This window comes from Trachemys scripta, chromosome 24, assembly GCF_013100865.1.
Source record: "Trachemys scripta elegans isolate TJP31775 chromosome 24, CAS_Tse_1.0, whole genome shotgun sequence".
Lineage (NCBI taxonomy): Eukaryota > Metazoa > Chordata > Testudines > Emydidae > Trachemys > Trachemys scripta.
In genome coordinates this window covers 6963001-6986433 of record NC_048321.1, presented here as the reverse complement: position 1 = coordinate 6986433, position 23433 = coordinate 6963001, and the positions used below count along the sequence as shown (strand labels likewise).

The 23433-nt window shown below is 44.3% G+C and overlaps 1 protein-coding gene across 3 annotated transcripts in view; it reads right to left on the bottom strand.

The window, feature by feature from the left end:
* Positions 1 to 22972, bottom strand: part of ARNT (aryl hydrocarbon receptor nuclear translocator) — a 32307-nt gene extending 9335 nt beyond the window's left edge. The window contains exons 1-14 of one of the 3 annotated variants that reach the window (XM_034756323.1): positions 21991 to 22972; positions 19987 to 20098; positions 18236 to 18286; positions 15671 to 15715; positions 11942 to 11986; positions 9561 to 9774; positions 9189 to 9402; positions 8491 to 8590; positions 7814 to 7879; positions 6665 to 6750; positions 6040 to 6116; positions 5243 to 5377; positions 2960 to 3034; positions 1941 to 2092 (exon numbers count right to left, since the gene is read on the bottom strand). In XM_034756323.1, coding sequence (XP_034612214.1) covers positions 1941 to 2092; positions 2960 to 3034; positions 5243 to 5377; positions 6040 to 6116; positions 6665 to 6750; positions 7814 to 7879; positions 8491 to 8590; positions 9189 to 9402; positions 9561 to 9774; positions 11942 to 11986; positions 15671 to 15715; positions 18236 to 18286; positions 19987 to 20098; positions 21991 to 22012 — 1394 coding nt within the window. In that variant the 5' untranslated portion in view covers positions 22013 to 22972. The remainder of the gene's footprint in view (positions 1 to 1940; positions 2093 to 2959; positions 3035 to 5242; positions 5378 to 6039; positions 6117 to 6664; positions 6751 to 7813; positions 7880 to 8490; positions 8591 to 9188; positions 9403 to 9560; positions 9775 to 11941; positions 11987 to 15670; positions 15716 to 18235; positions 18287 to 19986; positions 20099 to 21990) is intronic. The other 2 variants (XM_034756321.1, XM_034756322.1) reach the window with 2 other exon arrangements.
* Positions 22973 to 23433: the final 461 nt, after the last annotated feature.

Sequence of the window (23433 nt, the reverse complement as noted above, 5' to 3'; positions counted from 1 at the left end):
TGTTTAAAAAAAAAAAAAGGAGAGAGAAAAGGAAGGGTGCAAATGTCAGTTACTGTCCTTTAAAATTTGCCTTTTTTGGTTCAGTCGTGGGTCCGAGAGCCTCATCTTTGCAAAAGCCCGATGAAGTCAATGGAACGATCCGCAAACTTCAACGGCCTTTGAATCAGACATCTAACGGGATACACAGCTGGGATCCAAAGGGCACTAGCCCCCCCTCTCCCCAACATATGCAACAGGAAGAAGAGCTGCTATTAAATTTATATATGCTGGAAGCCTCAGCAGTTAGATACAGCTCAAATAATCAGCACTCCCAAGGTTACCAGGCCTAAAACATACATGACTTACCATTTGAGACAGTAAATAAATCATGGCTCGAGCAGAATGCCCTCAGTAAGGGGCAACTGCTAAGCCTAATATAAACGCTGAAAGTATCCTCTGGGCTCTGTTTCGGTCTAGTCATGAAGCCTGTATAGCGGAATGCAACTCAACTTTAACAAGCTTTCCCGTAAGGTAGAAAAATCTGATACATCTCAACATGTGTTTTAAAAGCTGTTGCTTCTGCCCAGCAGAGAGTACTTGGGTCTGTGAAAAATAAAGCGAAGCACAGTGCACATAGCGAAGAGCCTGGCGGCTGGAGTGCACCACATGCTGTCCGCTGCACAGCTGTGCTTTTCTGGTCTGAACTTGAGTGGTATAGTTGGAAGCTGGCGTATGGAAATGGGAATGGATTTATGTGGACCAAATAAGAGGAGGAGAGAATACGATCAAAGAGATGCCTCTAATGCCAGGAAAAGCTAAGTGCACATCAGAAGCGTGATTAGAATACAGATTCTTGGATCCTTACCCCATGCTCACATCATGGTGGTCTAGAACCAAAGGGAAGCCCCTCGAGGGACCGAATTAATATTGCTCTGAATCTTTTTAAGGGAGTCTGATTAGAATGGGTTTCTCCTACTGGTGGGTGGATAAGGTGCACTGCTGACTGTACAGCGTGATTGAGAAAGGTCCAGAAGGGACCCTGAACATCCAACTCAACCGCTGCCCTCTTTGTCCACGAGCACAGATGGCCTGGCTTGCCTCTTGTCCAGCTGGGCAGACGTCCTGTAAGGCCAATATTAGCTCTGCAATTACAAGATACGTGCCTGCCAGACTCGAGCGTTCCCTCTCAGGATCTCAAGTGCTAGGCGTGCACAAAGAGCCTTGTGCTCCCCCTAGGAAGAGGCAGCATCCTTCGACTACCCACGATGGAGAGCCAACTATGGCACAGTATTGCCACGCCACCACGATGGCCAAGAAGGGAACGGGTGGTGGGTCGTGAAGATAGTAACAGAGAGAGCACAATTTTTACTGCAGTGTCACAATTAGGGGAGATTCTTTCCTGACTCTAGGATGAGCAACTGAAGCAAGCAGACAACGCCAAAGTCAATATTTACTTTCTGGTGTCAGCTGAGGATTTTCCAGCTCACATTCAAACGGTGGCTTTTAAAATCCAGTCCCCAACCTACGCACGCCTCGTCCTGCTGCCATGGAAGCCAAGTGCTACATTAAAATACATTCTCCTAGTATTAACACTCCAAATGCAGATATACAGCCTGAAGAGTCAATGCACCACCAGCAAGTTCAGGAGTTAACTGAATTTTGACAGCTCCCTAAACGCCCAAGTGAGCATCGAATAGAATTCCATTTTATCCATATTAAAAGCATTTCGTAGCAGGCACTGCACCACTGTCAGGATACTGCCCAGTGTAGGGAGTGACTTTTCAGGAAAGCACAGAAGTTTGGGGTGGGGAGGGAGAAAGAGGGGGTGATGGTGGGAGAACCCGAGCTCATAAAGCATCCGGTCTGCGTAGCTGGTCATACGGGGAGGCACTAGGTCAGGCAAAGTGCACATGCTATCGCTGAAAGTGCTCATGGGTTGAAAGCCATTGCCATGTACATACTTAACGTTGGTGTTGGTACAGATGATGTACTCAATCTCATCTGAGTAGGGGTTCTGGAAGGTAAAGGAGCTGGTTCTCATCCAGAGCCATTCACGGTTTTTGGACCGGAATCGGAACATGACTGACAGAACCTGGCCTTTTAACTTCACCACCTAGAAAAATTTAACGCCATCAGTAATACCTGATAAAAAGAAGACGTTTGAGAACAGTGTTGTTTATAAGCAAACACCCACCCTGCTAGCAGCTGACTATGGCATTCTTTGTCGTAAGGCTACAATATTGTACCTGGCTTCCCAGCCACAATATAACTACTCTGTTCTTTTAAACTCTTTTTATATTCCTCCAATGGTCTGACTTCCCAGGATGATGATATGGGAGTGGAATGTAGCATTTTCTTATGCCTTCAGTTAATGCTCTTTGCAGCAATGGAATATAGGAAAATAAGAACAAAAAAGTTAATTTCTCCAGCAACCAAAGATTGTCTGCTGTTTATGATTCTTACTATTGGGTCAAACGAATGAGGAGCTGCTTTTCAGAATCATCAGTAGTGGAGTCTTTCCTGCCCTGTCAAGTCAAGTGCCCTCAGAGGAGAGACTAATAACAGCAAGAGGGCCAGCAAGCCACATCCATTTAAAGTTCAGACACCAGTTCATCTGCCTTGCCATGCGTAAGGTGTCCGAACACAGCCACTGAAGCATGGCCTTGATGTCAAGACTTTGTACTCACATCTCTGGTCTCAGACAACTAGCAGCAAAAGGAGGAATTCAAAAATAAATTAGACACGCAAACCCACCCAGTTTAATTTTGCATGTTAGTAAGTTCTCTTGTGTTTAAAAATCTATTCAAATGTATGCTACTCAGTAACTGAGAAATTTAAGGCCAGTGAGGTGTGATTCCTGCCTTGACAAAAATCTAAACCAGTTTAGTTCCACTGCACAGGAGATGGCCAATAGGAATATTGGTTTACGAGCTGTGATGTAGATCAACTTCTAAGCAGCCAAGGTGGCTAAATAGATTACCTGCTGAAAGCTGTCTCGCAAAAGCTGCTGGTCTTCTGGGTGGCAGAAATCCACAACATCTTTCCCCAAGAGTTCCTAATTTTGAAGAGGAAAAGAAAAAAAAAAGTCTCCATTTAATAAGCAGACTCCCTGCTTTCGGCCTGCTCGAATAGCTCCACTTTGCACTAATGCTTACAACTCCCACATACAACTCTCCGGGACAAAAGCATCAGGCCATCCACCTATTTTAGGAATTGATGCACTTTTACAAAACACAGCACTACAGCAGCTGACCCTGATGATTATTCTGTAACTCAGAAGTGGAGTCGAAGATCTTGCTTCAATCAAATTTGCTCTAAACATATGCCAGATTCACCTCCCTCCACTGATCTGTGTTACACAAGAATGGCCACACTGGGTCAGACCAATGTTCCATCTAGCCCAGGGTCCTGTCTTCTGACCATGGCCAATGCCAAATGTTTCCAAGGGAATGAACAGAACAGAATAATTATTGAGGGATCCATCCCCTGGCAGTCTCAGACTCCGGCAGTCAGAGGCTTGGGGACACCCAGAGCATGGGATTGCATCCTTGACATCTTGACTAATAACCATTGATGGACCTATCCTCCTAATTCTTTTTTCAAATTCAGTTATAGTTTTGGCCTTCACGACATCCCCTGGCAATGAGTTCCACAGGTTGACTGTGCGTTGTGTGAAGAAGTACTTCCTTTGTTTTAAACCTGCTGCCTATTAATTTCATCGTGTGACCTCAGTTCTTGTGTTTCATGAAGAGGCCAATAACACTTCCTTATTCACTTTCTCCACACCAGTCTTGATTTTACAGACCTCTGTCCTATCACGCTTTAGTCGCCTCTTTTCCAAGATGAATAGTCCCAGTCTTTTTAATCTTTCCTCATATGGAAGCTGTTCCACACCCTGGCATCATTTTTGTTGCCCTTCTCTGTAGCTTTTCCGTTTCTAATATATATTTTTGAGATGGGGTGAACAGAACTGCACCCAGCATCAAGGTGTGGGCATACCATGGATTCATATAGTGGCATTATGATATTTACTGTCTTATTATCGATCCCTTTCCTAATGGTTCCTAACATGGTTAGCTTTTTTGACTGCCGCTGCACACAGAGCGGATGTTTTCAGAGAACTATCCACAATGACTCCAAGATCTCGAGTGGTAACAGCTGATTTAGATTCCATTTTGTATGTACATTTGGGATTATGTTTTCCAATATGGATTATTTTGCATTTATCAACATTGAATTTCATCTACCATTTTATTGCCCCGTCACCCAGTTTTGTGAGATCCTTTGTAACTCTTCGCAGTCTGCTCTGGACTGAACTATCTTGAGTAAATTTGTATCATCTGCAAACTTTGCCACCTCACTGTTTACCCCCTTGTCCAGGTCATTTATGAACATGTTGAACAGCACTGGTCGCAGTACAGATTCCTGGGGGACACCGCTATTTACCTCTCTCCATTCTGAAAACTGACCATTTATTCCTCCTAACCATTGTCTCCTGTCTTTTAACCAGTTACTAATCCATGAGAGCACCTTCCCTCTTATCCCATGACTGCTTACTTTGCTTTAGAGCCTTTGGTAAGGGACCCTGTCAAAGACTTTCAGAAAGTCCAAGTACATTATACCCACTGGATCACCCTTGTCCAGGTCTTTGTTGACACCCTCAAAGAATTCCAGTAGATTGGTGAGGCACGATTTCCCTTTACAAGAGCTGTGTTGACTCTCCCCAACAAATTGTGTTTATCTAGGTGTCTGATAATTCTGTTCTTTACTATAGTTTCAACCAATTTGCCTGGTATTGAAATTAGTCTTACCGGCCGGTAATTGGCAGGATCACCCCTGGAGCCTTTTTTAGAAAATTGGTGTCACATTAGTTATCCTCCAGTCATTTGGTAATTAAATTGATTTAAGTGATAAGTGACATACCACAGTCAGTAGTTCTGCAATTTCATATGTGAGCTCCTTCAGAACTCTTGGGTGAATACCACCTGGTCCTGGTGACTTGTTACTGTTTAATGTATCGATTTGTTCCAAAACTTACTCTATTGACACCTCAATCTGGGAGGGTTCCTCAGATTTGTCACCTTTCATCTGTTTTCTAAGCAACTAGTGGAGCTGAAATTGATGGCTGGTTCAATACCTAACCACTAATTTGTTTTAGCTCAGTTCTATCAGACAACTGCAGCCATGACATGTGGAGCAAGGAGGAGGAGAAGCCGGTTTGAATTGCAGCAATCTACACTGGGAAGCTTCTACTGTTTCTCACCTGTGGTTGGTAGCCAACTGTAGCCACGCAGCGGTGATCTACGAAGGTGAAAAGGCCTTCGGTGTTGTGTCGGGAGATGAACTCAGTTGGCTGACAAACGTTGTTCAGGTCTGTGCAGTTGGGCGAGCTAGTGACCTGAAAAGCAAGACAGATTTGGATTCAGGTTTAAAGAAAGCCGCTCAGAAGTGCAAGTATGCCCTCCCAGCCAACATATACAATAGGTGCTTGTCCTGGTTGAACAGAATTTTCTCCCACTGAACCATGAAGCAGGCATCACTGCTTGGAAAGGAACAGGTGGCAGATATTAAATAGGAATGTCTCTAAGGTATGTCAGAAAGGTGGAACAAAGCTGCATCTGAACCCAGGTAAATCTATACCCAATTCAAAGACTAATTAAATATTTACCAACATTTATACAGCCCTTTGCACATTTCCAAAGGGCAGTGATGCTCACAACACCCCCATGAGTTGAGATGCCAGCACGAGATAGAGAGCAGGAATTGTGAAGCCAGATGGGGCATTCAGTGCACTTGCTGGCATGGCAGTCCCCAGAATGCACCTGGCAGGTTTCAGAGTGCTGGGCTGGGCTTGTGGGAAATCCACCGTTAAGTTTTATTCTCCAGAGATTTATTGTGTTTGCTTTATCTAGACCCACAAATGACATGGCTGGGAGGAAAGGAACATAGACAGGCTGCATGGAGAGAATATACTGCTCAAGACCCTTGGAGAGAAAGGAGGAAGGTGGTTTAATTCTCATCATCACCACATTCCCACTGAATGACAAAGTTTCTACTCACCTGTAGTCTGCCAATGGCCACAAGGCAAAATTTGCTTCCCTGGCCAGCATCCGGGTCATCGTCTGGCAATGAGACACCTGAGACAAAAGACAAGAGAACGTTTAAGGAATTACAGCATGACAAGCGTACCAGAAGCCCCTAATCCCACACAGGAAGCAGCAAGAGAAGAAGCTCCGATTTCAGTATTTCACACCTGTCATTTTGTTGCCAGTCACTTTCTCCTAGTCAAAAGGGTTTGACAGGCTAAAAACATTCAAGTTAAACACCTGTGCAGTTTTTAACTTACTCAAACTTATATGAAAATCAAAGGAAAGGATAATGTGAGTCTCGTTTCAGCCCCAGGTTCTCTAGACTCTCTCTGGGCTGTGCTCTGAAAGCGAGACCCACTCTCCTGACCACCAGGAACATCCCATCCTTCTATAAACCCTCAGACCTATAGGAACTGATTCAGCAGAGTTCGGTACCCTTTTTAGTTCTCTCTGAATTTTGAAATGCGTCTCCAAACACCCCTGCTTAGCAACATGGGCAGTCTGAAAGCAAGAACAAGAACATGCGAACACCACAGACTAGCTTAAGAGCAGACTTGGTAACTCGAATATTTCAAGGAGCTGGTGTGATTCCTTACCTGCTGGGGGCCAGGCTTTTATATACCCTGTGCAGTGCACCACCACGTAATGGGGCTCCCCGTCTTTCACCGCACCCAAGCCGCTCCTAGAGAAGACAAAACAATTAAGATTATTCTCTTTATGTTTAAGAGGCTCATCTTATTTTGGATTCTTTAAATAACTGAAATAAAGGGTCTTCAGGGAAGGAGTGTAGTCCCTGAGCCTCCACGCCCAATGACACCTAATTTAGATCCATCGATGGCTGTTAGCCAAGATGGTCAGGGACGCAACCCCATGCTCTGGGTGTCCCAAACAGCTCAGGCTGTCAGACCCGGGGCGTGGAGGGAGGGGTTTTCCCAGCTGTAAGCCACACATGGGGCTGACTGCCAATAGGTGATGTACATAATGTCCTAACTACATCGCCCTAAGCGCTGCGCCTCTTGCGGAGGTGGAGGTATTACACTGGCGTAGTGGGTGACTTGCATCGTCGGGAGTGACGTCGTAGTATAGACACAGAGTTAGGACGACCTAAGCCGCCTTATATTGACCTAACTCTGTAGTGCAGACCAAGCCTAAGACTCCGACTGCCAGAAACTGGGACTGGATGCCAGGGGATAGATCACTGAAGATCTGCCGTCCTATTTATGCTCTCTGGAGCATCTGACTCCAGCCACTGTCAGAAGACAGGACTCTGGGCTAGACAGACCACTAGTCTGACCCAGTCTGGTCGGTCTTATGTTCTCAAGGTCAGACGCGTGCACAATGGAGTTATTACATGTGCTGTGATTTCCAGGCACTGAAGACAGCTGAGCCTGCCTTAATGTCCTTTAAAAGTAACACTGCTTGTTTTCAAAAATCTATTAAAGCCTAAGGGAACAGAATCTCAACCTGTGCGCTACTGCTGGAACTTTAATCTATACACTGCATAGAATAATGGTCTGAAGTTTTAATCTGCACCTTAACAGTGTCTTGTGGAAAGCGGCATTGCTAAGGTCTCTCTCCATCGACCGCGTACATATTTAAGCACTCAAAGAGGCTGTGCTATACCATCTCATATACGCTTTATGTACCACGCATCCCATGCCGCTCTCAGGTCTTTTCTTACTGTGTTACTCAATGTGGTGTGAGACTCATACGCATCGTCTTTAAACGCGCTCGCTGCAGTTTACCTGCATCGGCTCCTCATGAAGCTGAGTCTATTCATGGAGGCTGGATCCACTGAGCTGTTGCCACACCTGGACCAGTCAAGAGGGGAAAAAAAGTGTAAACCCCAATGGTAAAGACTGCAAATAAGATACTTTGCCCTTTTGTTCAAGATTCCACAATGCTTCATAAACATGAATTGAGCCCTGGTCTACACTACAAACTTACGTCAGTATAATGAGGTCACTCAGGAGTGTGGCAAATCCACATTCCTGAGCAATACCATTACACCGCCTGAATGTTCAGTGTAGACAGTGCTATGTTGATGGGAGAAGCGGACATCGCTACCGCCTCTTGGGGGTAACTAGCCCTACTTTACTGAAGCAGCGGGCTAGGTGACCTGCCCAAGGTCAGAGCAAGTCAACGGCAGAGCGGGAACAGACCCGGAGTTCTCGAGCTGCCTGTGGTTACATCTCAGAGCTGTACAATCCCCTTAACACAGGGTGGGAAAAGTAAGTCTGTTTTAGAGCTGAACCCCATTAGGAAAACAGGTTTTACAGAGCCACCTTCCACCTCATCGAACCTGAGAAGGCTGAAAGAGACCGAGAAAAGCTTAACTGCTCGGATATTTGTTAAGCAACCAGATCGCAGGTTTAGCCATGGGCTCATGCAACCAGATCGCCTATCGGATTCCCCGTATTACCTCATTCGACAGATGAAGGATCTCCTTGAGCCCATGCACATTCTCATGGATTGTTGGCCTTCCTTCTTGACTGTCCCACTCTTTAGATCAAGGATTCGACCTGAGGGCGGGGGGGAAAAGACAAGCCAAGTGATGCTGCTCAACAGGGACACTTCTGGGATCGTCACTCGGTATCACCAGGATACACCAGATAGCATACCAGGCACCACTTAATTTTCTACATAACCAGCTTTAAAACAGGACACAGCAGCGCATAAATCCTACGTGACACTGAAACTAAAGACAGGCTCTTGGTCTGCGTCTTCCTACAGGAGCTGGTCCCCTGCTCCAGAGACTGACAGCATTATGGTCAGCCCTGATGCTACGGGGTAAAAGGAAAGGCCTCAACGTTCGAACGGCTCGAGCGGATCCAGGCACATTGTTTAAGGGTTCCTTGGCAGCCCATCCACTTGTCAGATAGAAAGGTAGTGTCTGTCACATGCCCATGCATATTTGAGGATGGAGTGAGAGACTCCACGCTTTAACAGGGGTGTAGTAGCGTGCCCCTCCCAGTAACAGATTTAGGTCTGTTCCTCTTATCGCGAATGCTAACGATCAAGTTCTAGCCTACTAGGACCATCCACACGCCAGGCCAATGGGTGCACTACAAATTCTGGGAATCATCGGCATGGCCCAGTTTCCACAGCAGGCTGCTTTACCTGTCAGAGCGTTCTCCGAGGTGGAGAGCTGCTCCCTCAGTTTGTCCACATCGTCAGGATGCACCTGGTCGTACAGGGTGCTGCTGAACCATTCGGACTGCGGCTGGTTTAGGACGGGAGTCACCGAGTCCGAGACATACACCACCCTTCCGGTCTCACAAGACACTATGAACAGAAAGCCATCGGCTGCTTCCAGAATCAAGTGTTTGAGTTCCTGCATACAGAATAGACACGTTCTTAACCCAGTGGCGAGACAGTCATCACCCACCAGCTGCCTTTAAGCTCTTAGGTCTCCCCCACATTAATAGCCCTCTGGCTGAGGTACCCATGGAGGTCTTTCAGTCTTTCCTTAGAAGCAAAATCAGCAGAGACCTGATCAGTGAGAAAGGAGGGTTTGTAGGTGCCGTCAGTGGAGGTGTTGCCAGTGCCCCGCAAGGACTTCATGTGCGACACAGCCATACGCAAGATAGTCAGTTTGTCAGGCTTGCGAGCCAGGGCGCTGCAGGTGGGCACCATGTCTGACAGCTCCGTGATGTAGGCGGTCATCTTGTTCCTACGCCTGCGCTCGATCTCGCTGTGATTCTCCCTGGGAAAGCAGATGGGGAGAGGTCACCAGAGCCAAACGGCTCAGCTCTTTTGCCTCGTCAACCCTTCCTGGGTTCCCGCCAGGCCGGAGCGCAAAACAAAAAGATGGGCCAGGGTCGTCAGAAGGGCTGCAAAAGCCTCCCATGCTGGGCATGCATGAAAGAACACGGGAAAAACAAGTGCAAGGAAGAGAAGCTAGAGCCAGGACATCTTTGCCGAACACAAGAGCATCTTGCTCTAAATTATATTTATTCAAGAAGTCTCGCGAAGGACACTAAGTTAGGGCTAAGCTACTTCAACACGGGAAGCTCTCTCCAGCTGATCGAGAGCATCGTTCTGCAGAAAGTCACTAACCTACAACAGTAATATAGGTTTCCTCACCGTTACTGTGGTGATGCTTCTTTGAAATAAGTAAACGCTACAGGCCTGATTCTGTTACACTAAGGCACCTTACACACCATGCTGGACGCACAAAAAGGCTGTAGAGTGGTTGTAAATGTAATTTCTGTCCATTGCTGGAGTTTCACATATATGACCATTAGGCACTATGGCTTGCTAATTTCTTCGGGAGGCAACTTCCTCTCTAGTATAAAACAAAGTGAACTCTACAAGCGGCCCAACGTCCTTACCTGCGAGACACATACCTGTACCCCGTGTCCCACCACATTACCACCGGTGCGGAGGTACAGATTCCTAGAGATGCATTAGAACTAACGTTTCTTGATTTGATCCCACTAGTGGGTTTAACATGCCTCTCTCAGGAATCCATCTGCTTAGGGGACAGTCCCTATTGGCACCCCCAGGATAGAGGCTAGCATGTGTTCACATGTTGCATTTATGGACCAAGTGTAATTTAGTGGGGTTATGAACGTGGATTTTTCAAACTAGAACATAAATGCCAGGTTTCCTATAGGAAAGATTGATTAGGAGGTGCAAACAGAGTGGATCAGTGCAAGGAATCACACGATGGGAGATGAAACTGGATGGATGACAGCAGGTGGAAGAAACAGTAAAAAAATGAACTAAATACGATAGATGAAAAAGGGAAAATTTAAAAAAAAGAGAGTCACCGATTAGGCTTATGCAGTTGTTTAATAGGGACTTGCCTTTTGCTGAAGGGGGAATAGCATTCGGCACAGTGCTTTGAATATCCCATTCATCTTTAATTTAGCTTTCCATCATTGCAATGAAAATTTACCTGCCCAGACATGTATTACTCACCTACACTTTCTGTCAGGATAATGGGGAAATCATTGATATTTTACTTGCCCCATTGCAAAATCCTCTTCCCAACAAGAAGGATTTTGCAAGACAGCCGTAACGAGAGATTGTGGGGTCACTGCTTAATTGAAGAAGAACGAGGACTCCTGGAAGTACTGCATTCTACTGTCTACACAAGCAGCTAAAAAGTCCCTCGTTCGCCAGAGGCGCACTTAAGGGTCCTCCTTTAAGCCACTGACCATCTTTTTCTGATCTGGTGAGAAATATTTCAACTATGAAACGCTGCACTTCCAGGTGGTGTGTCTGCTTCTTAGACAGCATGTAATAAGCCAACCAGAACCTTGACAGATTCTAAACACGCAAACCCATGTAATGATTCCATGTATTACTTAAGAGGAGTGACTTTTCAATAACAGATTAAAAAATAAACCAAAAAACCTCACTTTTTTACAGCACACTGCCCATTCTGTTTTGCCATATGCCAAACCAGTATTTGGCGTTTAGAAGAAGTCTGGCCAATACAATTATGATATCTATTTATACAGTGGTAAAAGGCACCATCGCAACGTGGCAGGAGCTTACAAACTGGGTATTCCTGCACCTAGCCTCTCTCAGTCCAGCAGAAGAGAGGTTTTACTTGCCAAGGCTGAAGTTAGCAGGGCTACAGTAATCTGTGAAAGCACTGGCCCAGCCACACTCGGCCCTGCAGTCTTCCTGCTGTCTGGATTTGGATGCAAACCAATTCTTTTGAGGGTATTCCCGCAAGATGTTCTACAAGGAGAATACAGCTTGAAGTTTTACTATCACACAGATTTCCAGAAGTCTGTCCAGTTTCAAGTCCTTTATTGCAGCAGATAAGGAAAAAAAAAGTGGGGATGCCTGCAGAAACATCAAGGAGAGGAAGTACTCTGTTTTGCCATGCTTGAAATCTCCATTCTCCTACCTACCTGGCAAGTCTTTCCTTATCCGCTGAACTCTGCTCATCATCAGACCTAAAAATAAAATTAGTGAACTAAGCTAAAATGGAAAAAAGTTTAAAGAAAAGAAAAAATGGGAAGATGTATTAGGAAACCCAACCTATAGATACATCTGTTCTGTAATAAAACAGATCACAAAACAAGGAGGTCATTAAATGTATTGTATTATACACTTATCTAGCATCTTCTATCAAAGTGTCTCAAAGCACTCTGAAAACATCAAGCAAACCTATAAGGTAGACAAGTGTTAGATTCATTTTTACAGACAGGTGAACTGAGGCACACCGAAATAATTTTGTAGAAGGTCAGCAGCAGAGCTGGGAAAAGCCCCCAGAAGTCCTGACTCTCAGTCACACTTACCTCCCTAAGTAATGAGAAAGAAGGTATTTTTAATCAATACACACAGCCTATTGATTTGTAGCGTTAACATACTCAGACTTTGCATACAACGACACCCACAAATGCCAAGAGTCAGAGACCAAGACACAAGTGCCCTTTATAACATTGTTAAATACACAGACGCCGTGTGAGGAGATGGAGTTGGCACACATTTGGGACGACCACATTATGCATGAGCGGTGAAACCACAAGGTACTGTGCAAGTCATCTAAACAAGGGGCCTATGGAAACCTTATAATCACAACAACATGTATGCTCGTATAGCATTGTTACAGAAAAGTATGTGGGGGAGGGGAGGGGCACTTTCAAAAGTTTGCTGGTATTTTTTCCAAACCTCTCTGTCCTTCAAACCAGGTTGCCTTAGGTACCACATAATGACTCAAAAGCTACATTTGTAAGTTTTCAGATATCAAATGTTCTTTATAAGTCAGGGAGCTACAATTTTATGTTTAATCTCCCACTGCTTGCCAGGCATAAAAAAAGCATGTTCTTCAAAATATAGCTAGGATTCATGGAGTGGAGCATAAGTTTCTAGCACTGACCAACTGTGATATACTGGGGCTTAAAACTGTTAGTCCTGTACTGAATAGCTGATGTTTGACTTTCGAGCCCTGGTTTACTCAATACATATTTTGAGGAAGAAGGGGGGTGGGGGGAGAGAGACTCTCAGCTGGTAAATGGTGGCCATATGAAAGCTGCTCAGAGATCCCAGTAGAGGTGGATTAATGGACAAAATAGGTGCAGTTTAATTCCGTGGATACAAAGGACTTTAGTCCCTGGGTATCACGATCAAATGCATTGTATAAATATATATTTTATCCAACCCCAATCTTTACTGCATTCTTCATTCCACCAGTAGCGAAAGAGTTTCCAATTCTACACAGATTGATAAAGAGTAATCATACAGCAGCAATGTATGGAGGTTTTTAAGGTCAGGCTTGACAAAGCCCTGGCTGGGATGATTTAGTTGGGGATTGGTCCTGCTTTGAGCAGGCGGTTGGACTAGATGACCTCCTGAGGTCCCTTCCAACCCTGATATTCTATGATTCTATGAATGTAACATCCAGGTATTTGCAGTACTCCTATTCTACACTTGAAGTAACTTGCTATCTTGCTGGCTGCCTTACATTCTCTCCTATACATGTTGACTGTATCGATTTACATATCATTAAGGAACAGACTAAGTGCTGAAGATATGCAGAATGATGTTGGACACAGTGGTCCTGCACATTAGCAGCTCAATGCCTCCGCTGTTTCATTTAATTTTTTTTTTTAACCACAAGAGTGGAGGTTAAAGACGGTAGCGTTTTGTTTTAACCTGGGTAATTATAAGGTCCATCGTTGCTAACATTTGTAGCTATGTATGCCAAGATAAGGAGAACCTGATCTCATACTTCAGGGCGTAAGTTGATCACAAGCAGAGGGTCAAGATGAATTTCCACACAACCTCACGTGCAACACTGCACCACAGGCTTGGAGTATTATAGAGTTAACAACTCCTGGGAAGGGTCAGGGACTGAAACAGTATATCCAACTCAAGAGCTAACGTTCTGACCCTGTAGAGCAGTCCTAGGGTATCACAACATATGATACCAAGAGAACCTGTGCTACATTATGCATTGATAATGCTTAAAGAATCTGCCGTTTTTTATTATATTAAGTTTCTTCAAAAGCCACCAAGGCCATGCTTACACTACGGAAAGAAGTCTTTTTAACACAGGTTAGCCAGAGCAGGTTGGTTAATGTGAACGGAAGTGAACTGGCAATTAACTCAAAGTACAAAAGCCTAGTGAAGTTGAGCCCATAGCGTTATCTTGTAGATGCATGTACTGCCCATCACAGACCTGAAGAGGCTGGTTTTGAGAGTTCGCTCTCTGTGCTGAGACGTTTGTTGTTAAGAAGGTTACAGCTCCAGTGTAAACGCACAGAAACAAGGAGTTAGGAAAGAAACCTGGAAATGCAGAGCTGCTGTAACAGTAGAACTCCAGTGCAGGAACACTATATCTTACCCAAGGAGTTCTGCCAAAGTCCCACCCCACACACACCATTTTTAATCTTTTTCCCTTTCAGAGGCCCAACATTAGCACACACACTGTCCTTCTGCCTGAGAAGGGCTCCCTACGGAAGGGTCAGTACCATTCCTGCCTCCTCTGCACCCCCAAACCTCAAGATGCACGACCCACTACACCGCAAGGCCCTTTGCCCACAGCATTTCAGTGAATGGAAGTTCTTTATAAACACAAGTAACATCCTTTGCTTTCTCTCCAGAGGAATCCTAGCAGTTCTGACATTGCGTAAGGGCCATAACTTGTACCCAGAGACTAGCCCCATGTTCTGAAGTTTGTATTTTAACTCCACCAAGTTCAGGAGCGTTTAGATCTAGGGCATTTCATCGGTTCTAGCCGAATGATTTAGCTGCTTAATACAAGTCATTGCATGCACTGACGCTAATGCTCTCAAACTGCTTATTTTGGCTAAGAGTTTTGCAAAATCAGAAGACAAAATGGACGCTCACAATGAAGATGTGGACTGGAGCCAGCATTCAGAACATACAGAACACTCAAACGTTTAGCAACATTACAAAGTCACGTTAAAAAAACATTTAAATTAAACATTTCGAATCAGTTTAAATTAGCTTCATTCTAGGCCTGCGGTGCCCCTTCAATGCGCCCAAGGCAACCGGAGAAATACAACAGTGCCAGCGCCCAATTCTAGATGGTACAGAGAGCTTCCTGCAAGGCATTCAATGTCCTCAGCTCCCATTGACTTCAGCTGTGCTTGAGGAAAGAGTGCTACAGCACCAACATTAGCAGACACTTCCCTCAAACTTCAAGGTCAAAGAGTTCTCTAAATGCTATTGTATTATCTGGTCTCTTAAAAAAAACCAACCCATTTATCCACACCGCTTTGGCAGAATTCCTTTACAAAATATACAAGTAGGCAACACGCAGGAGGCATACTACAGGCAGAAAAGGAAACGCTGCACAAGTACAGTTTGTTACAAGCATGCGGCACACGTGTATTTTTTATAAGATTTGGGGGCTCCTAATCGACAGCTGAACAAGGAGAAGCATCGCAAAAAAGTCACACTGAATTAGTTTGATACCTTTTACAATCAAACTGCTCTAAAGCAATTTTGCAGGATTTCTAGCTTCCCTGGTGCAAGATGTAGGCTTTCCTCAGAAAAAACACAAAAAATGAGAAGGGTGATGAACATGCACTACCAGGTAGGGGAGGTGCCCCAGATGTAAGCAGTAAGACTTTGTGGGTTTTATGGACCACAGTACTGTGAATTCTTACCTGGCAAATCTCTCTTTATCATTTGGGATCTGATCATCATCACATCTAAGGGGGGGGAAAAGGAAAAAATGTTTTAAAATACTTACATGTCATTCCTTTTCAACAATAAAGTAACAAGTTGATTAAATTGTGTGGGAAAGCCACACAAAAAAATACACCAGTTACGTAGAATACAAGTTACAACCTGACATAGTGAAGTCATAGCTTTGTTTCCCATTCTCAAGAGCTTAGAGATTAATAAGCTTATTAGTTACATTTCTTCCATATGATGCATAAGAGTGATCTCATACCACGATCAGCCACCTCCCATTGCCTGAATCTCATAAGTAAAACGGCTTAAATTATGCTCTGAAGATGCAATTTCTTCCATAGCCTCATCCATTTAATGACTTAGAATTCAGTAGATAAATCCTACATACACTACAAAAATAAAGAAGCCGGAACTATTGTCATGCTCGTTAGCCATTCCAAAGCTTGAATGGCATTAAACTGCATAGCAAAATGCCATGCCTGGGAAAAACTGACAAATTGACATATGGATTTTGAGCTTCATTAGACTCAGACTCTAAGGCCAAAAGGGAACGTCATAATCATCTAGTCTGATCTCCTGCACATTGCAAGTCACAAAAACTCACTCACCCACTCCTGTGGTAGGCCCATAGCCTCTAGCTGAGTAAATCAAGATCTGAGGACTTCAGTAAAAGACTTAAAATTACAGAGACTCCACCTCTTACTCTAGTCCAAACCAGCAAGCAACCCGTGACCCATGCAGCAAAGGAAGATGAAAAAATCCCCCAGGGTCTCTGCCAATCTGATCTCGGGGGGAAATTCCTTCCCGACCCCAAATATGGCAGTCAGTTAGACCCTGATCATGTGGGCAACACCCACCAGACAAACACTTGGGAAAGAATTCTCTGTAGTAACTTAGAGCCCTCACCTTCTAGTGTTCCATCTCTGGCCACTGAAGATACTTGCTAATAGCAGTCGCCAATGGACCATCTACCTTTGTAGGCACCACTCATAAACCTATCAAGCTCAGTCTTAAAACAAGTTAGGGTTTTTTACCCCTATATCTCCCATTGGAAGGCAGCTCCAGAACTTCACTCCTCTGATGGTTAGGAACCTTGCTCGAATGTCAAGCCTGAAGTTATTGATGGCCAGTTGATATCCATTTGTTCTTATGCCAACATTGGCTCTTAACTTAAATAATTCCTCTCCCTCCCTGGTGTTTACCCCTCAGATGTATTTAAAGAGAGCAATTATAACCCCCCCCCACACACACCCTTCATTTTGTTAGGCTAAACAAGCAAAGTTCCTGAACTCTCCTCTCGTCAGGTAGGTTCTCCATTCCTCTGATCATGCAGAGAACGGCTACAGGTTCCAGTTCGAATTCATGTTCCTTAAACATGCGAGACGAGAATAGCACAGTGTTCCAGAAGAGGTCTCACCAGTGCCTTGTATGTTGGCAATAACACTTCCCCATATCCACTGGAAATACCTCGCCTAATGCATCCTAGGATTGCATTAGAGTTGTCTAAATCAAAAAACTAATCCATGTAACTGAACTACAGATTAATTACATGAGCTCTTCATGACTTTCCAATCTTCCATATGGATTATGATAAACAGGGACATTTGCAGCCACTGGGAGTTCTCAGCAGTAGGGGGCTGCTGTAAGCTAACCTAGAGCATCCGTACAATAGATTGAATGGCAAATTGCTAGGACAGTAATGGAAACTCGGCTCATTAGCAAAAGGGTTTGACCTTGTTATAGGAGAAACGTGCTGTTAGGCCGGACTTGTATTCCCAAAAGAAACACTGAACAGCTGCTTAACTCGCCTTTGAAAGATCTAAAAGGAGTTAAATCACATTTGCTTTCCCCCATTAGCCACTTTGTTACACTAGCAGGGATGTTTCTGCAGCGCCATACTTAATCTTATCAACTGAAATAACCGAGTGATGTATTACTGTATAGCTAGTACCGGTGTTATCTTGGCTCATTAAGACTCACTACTAGCAGACATTTCTGGTTTAGGCGTTCTAACAGGAATACTTGAACACAGAAGGCAGCAATCGAACATATGACAGGACACTATCAGGTCTGCCCCGTCTGAAAGCTACCCAAATACCACTGCATGGTGTGAATGAACACACCAGTCCAGTTTCCAGAGAGTTAATGCCGTCTCTTTGGCTCACTCCAGTCGGTTTGGATACGACAGCATACTGGGATGCAGGATGACACATACTGTTCTGAGTTCTCTAGTGCTTTAGCACACCAGGGATGTGTGAATTGAAAATTTTTTATCTGAGTCGCCTTGCTTTGATTAGCTGACCCTAAATGCTGAGCATCTGTATTCTCCCCACCCGCATCCAACAGACCTTGTGTTACTGCAGATTATCCCCCTGCCCAAGGAGGGCTGCTGTACCTTCCTCCAAAGAGGGTCAACCCCACTCCCACCAGTGCTGGGAGGGAAGCCCCCCCGTGCGGAGAGTGTTTTCACCTCATGTTTTACCATAAGTTTGGTATATTTTAAACGATCATATGACTGGAAAGAGCCGCCTCACCTGAGGAATTTGTTCCCTTCTTCTTCATCATCATCGTCATCAAAATCAAGCCTGAAAAACAGAAGCGGGAGAAGCAACCATTACCAGAGATAGTGGATAACCAGCTCGAAAGGAGAAACTATCAGTCTTGCAACTTCCACCTTGGAAAGATGCAGAATTTGTTTGAAGCTAATATTAAAAACAACCCCACATTACAGTAATACTGGGACGAGTCAGGAAATTCAACTAGGGGGCTTCCCATATGCAGTTGTCAGAAATGGAGTGTGCAATGCTGCGGAAGGCCATTTGGCAGGAGATCACCTTCGCCATGTCTTAACCTTGGTTACCAAGTATTGTGGGTGATTCAGAAAAGCGAGTGATCTGATAAAGCAGATACACCTCTACGCTGTCCTCGGAGCCAAAAGAAATCTTCCCGCGTTATAGATGAAACCACATTATATCGAACTTGGTTTGATCCGCCAGAGTGCGCAGCCCCACCCGCCCTGGAATTCATGTTATATCGGGTCGTAGAGGTGTAGCTCCCTGCACTCCGCACACCCTGATCTGATCCAAGTGGCAGTCTCCAACTGGAGATTTGGTTTTAAAAAAGGAAAACAAAATAAAAGTCAGTGAAGTCTGAACTGTCCAGTTAGTCTTCTTAGTGACATTAGATGGCATCACTGCATTAGACAAGGGCCACCGTTTTTATTGTGACCACCTTCTGCATGCATGGGAGGGGGAAGAGAGTTCTCACTTTGCTTCGTTTCAAGTTGGAACCTGGCATACAGAACCAGCTTAGCTGCATACGAGTCTGGAAATAAAATGCAAGGAACGAGGCGGCGGCAGAGTGGGAGGGACCTGTGCTGGAGCAGCGAGCAAAGCTGGTAGGGGAATGTTTTAGTCAGCTTCAGAATAAGAGGATTTTACCAGCAATGGGCATTTTAAGAGAAACCATTCAAGTGTGCTTTCCCTGTCCCTTCAACTTGCAAAGGTATTTTAGCAAAATGAAACGGCAGTCAGTGCAAGCACTACCGCTATAATAAACCTCCCCCACAGAGTCTCAGCAGAAAGGCGTTGCAGGAGCATTACTGATCCACTGGCATTCTCCATCCCTTCCCCCAGTCTCAGCTTCTGCACCAGCAGAAGTGTTTTCTTCTTTGCAGCTACCATATTCTGGAGCAAACTCCTTATATCTGTGATTCAGTGACACCCCCCCCACACCCCCGGTCATTCCCAGCCTTGGATGAAGACATCTTTTCTCTTTTGTCCTGAAACTCAACTTCTTTTGACTGTACCCTTTAACTCTAATCATGTTAGCTTAGAGGCATTTGGGGATATGGTTTGCATAAAAGACACAACAAGATAAAAAGACTAAGGGTATGTTTACACAACCGACCTTTAAGTGCAACATGGCTGTGTAGTCACGGCTCCTCTCCCAGCACTGTAAAAAAACCCACCCCTGTGAGGGGAATAACTCCCAGCACTGTCTACACTGGCATTTTACAGCGCTGAAACTTGCATCACTCGGGGGGTGGGGGGGTCACCCGCCTGAGCGAAGGAAGTTCCAGCGCTGTAAAATGGCAGTGCAGACAAGGCCTAAACAGAAGTCAAAGGGTAGCTGAAGCAACAGAGGAATAGTTAAACCCTTTCAAAGGGAAGGATGTTTCCTCATTACAAGGCTGATCACTCCTTGCTACGCTACACAAATTGCTCTGCAAGGAAGCAGACACTGTCTCAAGGAGCTTACTGTGTTTTTAGTGATTACAACTTACCCTGGTCGTCTCTTGTTTGTCCTCTGGACAATAGCTACTCCAGCCTGTGTACCAGGTCCAGGGTTCCCAGAAGCAACTGCTGCACCCAAAGAGGGAACATCCGATGCCATTTCTGAGCAGGAGAGATAAAGCAATTATGCCAAGTCCCACTAGGTTTCAGATTTTGAAGCACGTTATCCATTAGAAGTGATTAAATCTGAGCCCCAATGCAGTTAAGCCCATAATGTATTTAAATGGGTAGACTTTATACAATGTGCAAGTCGGATTCTCATCAAGCTCTCCTCTCCAGAGCCTGTATTAAGGATCTAAGCACATGCTGTTTTCATAAGATCAAAAGCTCAGATCGTCAAACTCAAAGATGTGCTCCTTTTAAGGAGGAGGAGGAGCTTGGCGTGGTCATGGATGGAAGCGGAGACTGTCTCAAATGCTAGTTGGCCCCACTCTGGTATGCAGAAGGGAGAGGGAAGGAAAGCTGTGAGCTACTAAAATGATTAATACAATTGGGGAAAGAATGAAACTCATGTTGGAGCTGGCACTAGGAAGTACATTTTCATGCATTTTTCTTATGGACGCTACTTCAGAAGGGTGTTGGGCAGTCAAATTAATGTTTGTAGAACCCTTTGTAATCTACAGATGAAAAATGGTAGAAGAGTGGAGTTTTATTATGTAAGTAACTGTGCTGAATTGGACCAGGGAGACATCCTGAAACCATTCAACCCTCAACCGCTCTAGTGGGATTGTAACACTCTTGTTCATTACCTATCCTCAACAACATGCAACAGCAGCAGCTATGGTCACTATCAATCTGGGCTGGATTCAAACTGGTGATCGAGCCAAAAAGATCTGTCTGTCCTTTATGAAGCGAGCTAATCCCTGCTTGCTTCTACAGTTCCAATATAACTTCACACTGAGAAATTATGCTGAAACGCAAAGCTAAACAGCACTGACTCCATCTGACCACAAATATATTAACCATGTGCCTCCATCGAATGGCAGAACAATGGAGGAGAAAGCATGCCTGACATAGGATAGCAGCATTGTCCCCATTTTTGGTGCCACAACAATTAACCCGAGAGAAGCGATTTCCTTTTACTGAACGAAGTGCACAGTAGAAGTAAGTTCTAATTAAGGGACGACTAAGGTTTTTGCTGCAAACCCTCTAAGCCGAAGTAAAGATTCTAACCCAGAGCAACTTGGGAGCACAAGAAAAGAGCCAGATTTAAAATATGCATGTTGGAATTCAAAGCCAGTTGAATTATTCACATTTTGTACAGAGCAGAGTTAATTAAATTTAATGAGATATTTCCTGCCCCATTCTAAATATTCACGGTTCATTCCCCAAGTAAGAATTGTGTCTAACCATATAAACCTCTAAATGAAAATGTTAATTACATTACTTGCTTTAAAAAGTCAGTAACTAAGTTGCTTGCATGGTATAATGTTTCAATAAAATAGATCAGAGGGAAAAACCGAGATCTTGGGAATACCAAATCCCTGCTAAGTTTGTGGTTTTGAGAGAGATGGACATTCACAGTAATAGCATAATGGAAAAAGCATCTAATCATTGCAACAAAAGATCCAACCTGCCGACTGCCCACCCATTTGAAGGATTATTGAATCAAAGGTCAGCATGGGATGAGTTCGTGGTTTGTGTTTTTGTTTTTAAACTGAAAGATTGAAAACTTTAAGGTAAGATGCAAATCACACAAACCTCACCCAGAAACAGTTCTTTGGCTAAACAAGGCATAAGTTACCCCTCCTCTCTAGAACCATTTTTGGAACTAAAAATCTTTTGCATGTTATTTAATTGGGATATGTTACATTAGATTATAACAGAAAGGAACCAGAGGAAAGAGAAGAACCGTGGGAGGAAATGGTCATGGTCTTCAGAGATTGTGATACATGATACTGAAATAAGCTTCTATAAAAGGTTCCACACCTGAAATACAAGATGCTCAAAATGGTAATGTGAAAGATTTAAGACATGAATACAACAATTCTTACCTGAAAACAATCTGAAATGCATCAGCAAAGAGCTTTCAAGTTCTTCATTCACAGTTCAAACAATGGGGCAAAGCCTATTAAACGTCGACCGCTTTCAACTCTCATACGAGTGGAGGGTTCTCAGTGCAAGCTCAGGCACTGGGTTTGAAAGCACTCTGTGCACTGGCACTAAGCAGGATTTCCCTGGCCCTCAAAGAGGATTGCTCTGTGCCCTAAGCTATTTTATAGATGGCTCAGAAAGATTAGATTTTTAATCAGTAAATGTCAATTTCACTATACACATGCAAACCAACACAACATATTTCCATTAACATTTCCAGATAGGCAGAATAGGAAAAATGCTGCTTGAGAACTTCAGCGTTTGATTTCAGCTATTTACTTTGTATATTTTGACATACGATGTTTACCATTTATAATGTAATGGTTCCAAAACTTTTTGAATCTAAGTCTACCATCACTAAATAGTTATTTTACGACTCCCCTGACAATTTCCTGCAACAGTGAAAACTTAAACTGAAAAAAAAAAAATGCTTAAAAAAAATTGATATCCACTGAAATTAATTAAAAAAAACATCAAATCTAATTCTGCCAAGCCTATTTATGGAGCACATAGCATGCTTTGTCAAACAGCTAACATCACTGTTCAGACTGGCCTGCTCTACACAGAAATTATGCAAGTGCGTTGCTAGCAAGAAAAGTGTTGGCGTACGGTTCTAGTTACCATGGTTTGAATTGTTGTGTACATAGGGCACTAGATAGGTATTTATCTTTCATAGATTCATAGATTCTAGGACTGGAAGGGACCTTGAGAGGTCATCGAGTCCAGTCCCCTGCCCGCATGGCAAGATCAAATACTGTCTAGACCATCCCTGATAGACATTTATCTAACCTACTCTTAAATATCTCCAGAGATGGAGATTCCACAACCTCCCTAGGTAACCTCTAGGCTCACTTACAACCAAGTTCACTAAACTGTTAACCCAGTGTTAGACAAAGGCCGTGGCTACACTCAAAACTTCAAAGCGCTGCAGCACTTTGAAGTGCTGCAGGTACTCCACCTCCACGAGCGGATTAGCTCCCAGTGCTGGGGCACTGTTTACACGGGCGCTTTACAGCGCTGTAACTTGCTGCGCTCAGGGGGCAGTTTTTCCACACCCCTGAGCGAGAAAGTTGCAGCGCTGTAAAGCGTCAGTGTAGACAAGCCCAAAGCATCCAAAGTAGCTGTTCGCTCCAGCTAAAGAATCCCGCCGGACTCTCCAACTACAGCCTGGGCAAACTGAACCTTGCAGCATGCCCTGAGGGTGAAAAAACACTCCTGCCTCATCAGACCAGCTGGGATAGGGGAGACAGAGGCTGTGTAGTCCAGGGGATAGAACACTGGACTGGAACTCACAAGAGACCCAGCTGAAGTTAATGGGAGTTGTGTCACTGAAGCCAAGGGGG